A 7,785-nucleotide genomic window follows, 5' to 3' on the forward strand; every position below is an offset into this window, starting at 1 on the left:
GGGTCCCAGCTGGGTGGAAGCCAGAGGGCTAACTAGTATTTTTTTTCCAAATATTAACATTTTACCTTTAAAACTACGTTGTTTTGTAAGGATTGCGGGGCTAGGTGGACTGGAAATGTAAATTAACTGGCTGAAACAATATTGTGTTTTTGTGTTCAGACCACCCAAAGGATTTTACGACACAAGCCACATTCACAACCCAAATGCTCGCCCACACACACACACATTCAGAACTTTATTGATTGCACTGTAAAACCTTTATTTGTCTCAAACATCCATACCTACAGCTAATTTAGAATCACCAATCACCTAAGATGTCCGTCTTTGGAAGTAAGCCAATTTTGGTTTTTTGTTGTTGTTTTTTTAAACACGCCATTCAAATTTTTTTTTTTATTTACATACTGGTCTGGATAATTCTGAATTTGGTAAATGCAACCATGCACACAGAAAACCTTTACAATGCCCTTCATTATCACATCGTACAATATGCAACTATGTGCTTAGCAAGTTACAAACAGAGCTTTATATCATATGAAGACACACATTTTTGGACACTTTAAACAGCCTTGCACTACACAAGGTTTTGATCTGTGTACACACTCTTTCCTTAAAAGTTGAAATATCAACCAGCTGAAATCCAATCAATATCTAAGTATGAATTTACATAACATATAAACCACACAACAAATGGGATTGTTTAGAGTATGTACACACAACTACATTTACAATAATACAATTTGTGAAAACCTAAAAAGGTGTTGGTGTCATCATCTTTATAACAAACTGCACTTAATATAACAAAGCACAAAGTGTATAATAAAAAGTAACTTTTCAGTTGACTCGAAAATCGTACAATGATTCTGTTTTACACGTTTCAAGTATCTGAAGAACATGATCGCAGAGTTTAACCAACCTCAACAGGCAATAACACGATAGAAAAGATGCTAAATATCTAAATAACTTTCTGCGACCAAGCAGGTCTTTGAAATGCTGTGGCAACAAAAAGGACCTTTCAGACAAAGCTGTGCTATCGAACAGTAGCCGGTAATTAAAAACGAAAAACAACTCACATTTGACCAGCAAAATTAGCGGTAAACTGACTTTTGGTGTTATGCTGTGGGCCTACATCAGATTGAAAGAAATCTGCATTAGAAACAATTCAATTTTGACAAATAAAATTTGTATTTTATGTACATTTTTTAAATCTCCAACCAAAAGAAATCTACCGCTTGTTTCTTCTTTTTTTTTTGCTGATCAAAACAGTCACAAAATGCACCCCTGGCCACATGTTTTCACCATTAAGCAACTAAAAAAGCAATGGCTTGTGGATAAAGGATCAAAGCAAAGCAAAAGCGGGCTCCCTAAATAAAGGAACAATCCTCTCTCCAGGAAGAAATGAAGTGAGAGTGGGCCTATCAGCGGTGCAGCTGGAAGGCTGCCAGTGCTGTTAGGTGGAGGACATTTCCATGGTGAGTAGGTACATGCACACTTTAGAGTAACAAGGTGATGGAGTGAGATGGAAGCTGAGAGGACTGGGGATGTGCTGCTGGGATCCACCCACGAGGACAGGTTCGGTCCTTTTATTAACGGACAGCCGAGTGAGAGAAACCCACTGTTCTGCAGACGCATGAATTCGGGGGATTTTGTTTACACGACGGCTGAGGGGTTTAGGGAGGGATCAGTGAGTGCCCAGGCAGAGAGAGAGAGAGCGGGGAGAGGGGGGGGTCACAACAGAGTCCGTTCTCTTTGAGATGAGTTTCTCTCTTGTTTTCTTTCTGCCTCACCCTGTTCTGTCAGTCAAAGTCTCCTCAGATTGTGCTCCTCTGTGCAGGAGCCTTTCCTCAAGGTTATGTCGTCCACGGCCATCTCTCCGCTCCTGCCTCGCCCCCGCTCCCCCTTCAGGATCACCTGATGAACAGCAGTAAAATGCACACTGAGGTATTCTTACATAGGAACAGGAACATAAAGTATGAACATAAAATGATGTTAGATGTTTAAATATTTTTACTTTATGAGAGACTCATTTTTTTATATTTATTGTTATACTTACACTTTCCAGGCCTGTGCCCCATAATGTGATCTGGGTGTGTCTCCAGCCATTTCCACCTGTTCGACCCCAGACTGCTGGACTGTACTGCTTTCCCTTCTTCACAAACACTTGGAGCATTCCCACATGGTGACCTGCCAGCTTGTGCCGGAATGACAAGCACAGATTGCCGTCATTCCAGGGAGGGGTAAGGGGGAGGACCAGCCGCGCTCCTCGTCCAGTCCTCTTGTTTCCTGCTTCGGGTATCGTTAGGTAGCGTCCACCTGCGAATGCAAGTCACAGATTTTAAGTCAGTGATGACAGGGTAGTCTAAATTTTCACAAAAAAAGTAAAGACTGAGTTGTGTTCATAAGATTAAGCTGCATGAGCTTTCTGTGAGAAGGCTGTACTCTGAAACTACTTAATAAAATAATCAATGTTTGTGGCTTTGCCAGTTGTTTTCCTAAATGTCATGTTGTTTATCACCTATATCACCATCAGTCAGTACACAGTGCAGAAAAATATATAAGCAAGAATCAGGGATTTGGTTTGAATGCACTTCAAATTGAGCCAAACAAAGTTGAAAGACAGATCTGAGAGAAAATTTGCTGAAACAGACCAGAAGAACTAAAATGAACACAAAAATGGACAAAAACTCTCTTTCCTTTAGCTTTGTTTTTGGGATGCACGTGCACTTTTACTGCTACAGAAACTGGTTTCTATTTCACCATGTATACCATCACACATACCTGTCATTTAAAAACATTTTTATTGGTATTGTTTTCTAGAATCGATGCAAACTTATGATGACAATGTTTCCCTAGCGATCGGTTTCTAGAAAGCCACATTGTGTTTTCTCTCACTTTAATTGCTGTCACTTGAAGAATAGTAAAAAGAAATATACACACCAGCCAATTCAATAAGTACACTTTCGAAACTGCTTGTTAACACAAATAGCTAACCAACCAATCAATGGCAGTGACTCAGTGCTTTAAGGCATGTAGACATAGTCAATATGATCTGCTGAAGTTCAAACTGAGGATCAGAATGAGGAAGAAATGAGATTTAAGTGATTTTAAACGAGGCATTTTGTTGATGCCAGATTTTGCTGCTCTTGGCTGCATGTGATTTACTGTACTGGGATATTTCTCCACAACCATCTCTCGGGTTTACAGAGAATGGTCTGAATAAAATCAAAACACATGTGAGTGGCAGTTCTCTGTGTAAAGTACAGCTCTATTGATGTCATAGATGCGATGAGAATGGCCAGACTCAGACAGTATAGCAACTCAAGTCATATCAAAATAACGCAAAGGTCATCTCTGAATGCACAACATGTGGAACATTGAAGCAGATGTACTACAGGAAACCGAGGCTACAATTCCCAAGAGCTCATCTGAATTGGACAATAGAAGACTGGAAAAACGTCGCTTAACTCTCCATTTCTGCTGTGACATTTAGACGATAGTGTCAGAATTTGGCTGAACATCCATCCATGCTTTCAAACATGAAAAGCATGGATACTGTGTTGTATCAATGGTTCAGGCTGGGTGTGATGGTGTGATAGTCTGAAGGACAGTTTCTGGTAACACCGTGAGCCTCAGCCTTCCTGCATATTGTTGCTGACCATGTCCATCCCTCTGTGACTACAATGTGCTCATCTTCTAATGTCTGCTTCCAACAGGATAACACGCCATGTCACGAAGCTCAAATGATTTCTAACTGTTTTTCGAACATGACATTGAGTTCACTGTACTCAAATGGCCTCTATAGTCACCTGATCTCGATCCAGTAGAGCACCTTTGGGATGTGTTGGAACAGGAGATCCACATCATGGATGTGTCGCCAAAAAATCTGCATCAACTGTGCCATGCTGTCATGTTTTTGTAGTGTACTTGTTTTTGTTTTCCTGTAATTGTGGTTAATTTATCATTTAAAACAAACATGGTATATAAACAGAACTGATACTTGTGTACTTCTGTTCATCAAAATCTCCAAAATACATATACAGTATATAAATAGATACTAGACAAACCCTTGACCCATTTATGTTTCTTTCCCTCAAAATACATCTAGTGGCCCTGGCAACTAGATGTATTTTGGAGATTTTAATTTATGCGTTAGTTAGTGATAGTTGAGCTACAGTTTTAAAAATTTAAAGGCGATAGAGCCTCTGAGTATTAGCTGATTAATGCTGATGTATTTTGCTTATACAGCATGTATGGCTGGTGTTAACTGCAGGGGGTGTATTAAGTATCTGCAGGCCCACAGAAGCTTTCTGCATAAATTATGAGCGCTCTCCAAATCTATGCAATCCTCTAATGGGCATGAGTGTTTGCCCGTGGCTGTCGATCAAAGTACTTAAAGGGATGAACAGTAAATAATTACATGCTTCATAACACACAGGGGATTTTGCAAAAAACTAGGCAGACACACACACACGCACACATATATGTACAGTATAGCTAAGCGATTATTTAAGTGTTCTGATTAACATTAGTAGCACAGAGAGTTACTGCGAATTGAAATGTTGTCCATTAAAAGGAATTTCTCTAAGTCAGCACTTCGCTTATGATTCATTCTAAATGATTTTTCAGGAATCTTAAAGGTCTGGGGAAAGAAAAAAACCTTTATTGCCTTTGAGAAGGAGCTCGGACTTTAGCTGAAATGAGGCCTCATTCGGAATGTCTGAAAACACTAATAACTGCAAGACTAAACAATTTGCCAAAGGAAACCAAACCTAGTTAAACAGTTCCAGTACACTGCACCTTTAAGCCTTCTCACTACCCGTAGAGAGTCCTCTTAACATAATTCACTATGTCCTTCTCCTCGTCTGAACCCAAAAAGTAACGGTGTTGTATTCCTATTTAATGTGAGCCACAGGTATCCCTGATGGGTCACGTAATCTACTTCTCATTTGCATCGCTTTGCAGAGTGAAGCGCTAATCTCCAGAGGAGACAAACGACTTCCCTGGAGTAATTTCACCTTGACCTGTAATTGAGTAGAAGCTACTTAGATTGCCAGAGTGTGAGTTTGCGCGTGTGAAGCAGCACGGCTCGTGTTATTTCTAGTTCCTGCCAATAAAACAAACACTTTGCCGTATTACAAACGTGTGACTGAGGAGAATCAAGCTGCCCTTCAATTACCTGACGGATCAGGCGTCGTCTCCCAGTGCAGGTCCCCGTCTTTGTCCCTGATCCAGCCACAAAGACCATCATCAAAGGAGCAGCTCAGATACCCCGACTCTGAATAGAAGAAAAAAACACACACTTTTCAGAGAAGTGGAGGGCGCACACACTTGCACGGGGCGTCAGTCTGCTCTTTGTAATGCTTCACAGTAACCTTGCTTTTTTTGCCTCTAACTTCCCCAGGAGCGAGAGGAGTGCCGAAGCTTCTTCTGATGAACACGATGATACAATAAAAGCATAAACATTTGTTGTAATGTTGTAATCTCTCTGAAGAGATCTGATGCACTGGAGAAAAATGAAGCGGAATGGAGCTGCACAAATTACGAGCAGAAGTGCATTCATCTATAAAAATAAGAAAAAAAATCATAAATATTTACATGAGCTGCAGGAATTGCTGATGTCATTGTGTTTGTAAGTGAACACAAAGACTACTGTTTGCATGCCTTACACTGTAATTAAAATACATCGTGGTTACAGCAGAGCTGTAATATTCAGTGACTGATGATTTCTAAGATCCCAGTGATGATGCCCCAGACAATAACATTAAGGCAACACAGGCAAAGCAGCTGCTGTAGCATGCAGGCGCTGCAGTACAAATTGGTTCAACGATGAAAATAACATCCATCATTTTGTCCCTGAAACAGGATTTCCAAGAAAAAAGAAAAAAAAATGCCAGTTCATTTTCTGAGCCAATGAAAACGCTCTGTGCCTGTGACACGGCGTATCAAATGATACACCCAAACCACAATAAACACACAACTAAATCATTAGGCAATCTTTGCTGCATACCATTGACATCAATAAATCACATTGAGCAAACATGACAGGAGAAGCCATCTCCTCACAAAAGCTTGTTGTTGTGGGAACCTCCTTAATAACTCAAGTATTACGAAGGTTTTGGGCGAAGCTGTGATGTGCTTCAAAATGGTCAATTCATCATTCAAGCAGTCAAGCAATCAAGCTGGCGTAATGCAAAAAGTGGGAAAAGTCTGGCACCGCTTTCTGGGCTGCGAGCCATTATTTAAACCGAAACGACCAGATGTCATGTGTCACCCCCTGGTGAAGGCCCTATCAAAACACATCTGGTCACTGTAATACCTTCACCCTCTGCAGCAGCACTGCGGGAGATGATTGTCAGTTTCATTTTGGTCACGGTAAATGTGGCTCGTCCATCATCATTCGAGCTCAATGAGCGGGGCTCTTGCCGATCGTCTCTGTCAAATGTGTTTTGTTTACCTGGGTCATCCTTGGCTTCGTCTGCCGTGTTGCCGAGCTCAATGTCAAAGTCGATGTCGAGGACTGTGTTGCCACTGGGGTTCCGGGGGACTGAGAGGAAAGAGACAGAGAAAGAGAGACAAAGGCTTAGATAAAGGATTAACAAAGGTATTATGTTTGTTCACTAACGTCTGCTTGTGGCTGTTATATCCCTTTGTTTCATTACTCAAAGATTTTACACGGCGAAATCAATGTCATGGCTTAGCACCTCCATAACCAATGCCAGTCACATTTAATAACAGGCAAGACTCCAGAGATTGGAATACCTGAGAAAAACCTGTAGCAACACTAGAGGTCTAATGTGAGTCATAAAGAGGAAAAGGAAGATGGCTCATCTGATGCAACATCTGAGCAAATGTTACGGCTACACACCTAGCAGCTTCAGTACACGAACGTACACGAGGTACACGGCCTCTCCTTAAATAGCCTCTTTCCTCGTCCGATGGGGTCACCCTGACCAAAATATCACAGACTGAGCCGAGTCATTAAAGGTCAAGTGCGCGCCGGAAAAAAACATGTTTTTTTTTAGTGAGCAATGTTTTGACCTTTTTGTTCTGTTAGAATGATCACTGTCTGATTTTAAAATGCCTTTTGAAAATGGTTGAAAATGTCAAAAATAGATAAAGTACAGAGACATCCTTATTTAAATATATACTGGGTTTGCACTTGTCAGTGGAATTTAATGAGACAAATTATCAATTAAAATATTCTTAGCCTTCCAGGCTGCTTCTTGTGCATTTGCTATGAATGAACTGTAACCTGCACTTGAACTGTCAAGCCCCCCCCAGAGTCCTTAATGTGTGCCCCTTCCCCACTCAGCCTCTACACTGAAAGGGCTCCTGCACATGCTGGGTCACAACCACCTGGCAGATTGCGATGTAGTCTGTCAGTCGTAGGAATCTGAGAGTGTGGAGATCACACACACATACACACACCAGTCTCTCGAGCAATCCCTGGCATCCAGGTCTCTCTGTGTGTCTGTGCTTTTAAGGAACAAGCATCCCTATGAATTTGGTTGTAGAGTATATACCTATGAGTCATGTGAAAAAGAAAGGGCATTGTCTTTCAGCTGTAAGGTTTAACATATTAGGGCATAATAAAATAAAATAGTCCTAAATAATAAGGTAGATACAACCTTGCATGAACAACAACACGTGATAGAATACAATGTGTAGTTATTCAAAAGTTATGCCATAATAAAGAAGCAGTGTGCAAAAAATAAAGCACACTCTTACTGCTTCCAGAGGAATTAGGAGGGTAAAGTAGCAACTCGGTCCTGCTAATCAAATGCGCTT

At 40.9% G+C, this 7,785-nt stretch overlaps 1 protein-coding gene across 1 annotated transcript; it reads right to left on the bottom strand.

Annotated features, from left to right (window-relative positions):
* Window positions 1-248: 248 nt before the first annotated feature.
* On the bottom strand, window positions 249-6,576 carry LOC134622595 (nephronectin-like; the record flags this gene model as incomplete). Its single annotated transcript, XM_063468029.1, has 4 exons — window positions 249-1,908; window positions 2,051-2,310; window positions 5,174-5,272; window positions 6,452-6,576. Coding segments are annotated over 4 exons (595 nt in total), but the record flags the coding sequence as incomplete, so codon positions are not given.
* Between the last annotated feature and the right edge of the window lie 1,209 nt (window positions 6,577-7,785).

Source organism: Pelmatolapia mariae, unplaced genomic scaffold (genome assembly GCF_036321145.2).
Source record: "Pelmatolapia mariae isolate MD_Pm_ZW unplaced genomic scaffold, Pm_UMD_F_2 NODE_ptg000078l+_length_38699_cov_1, whole genome shotgun sequence".
Lineage (NCBI taxonomy): Eukaryota > Metazoa > Chordata > Actinopteri > Cichliformes > Cichlidae > Pelmatolapia > Pelmatolapia mariae.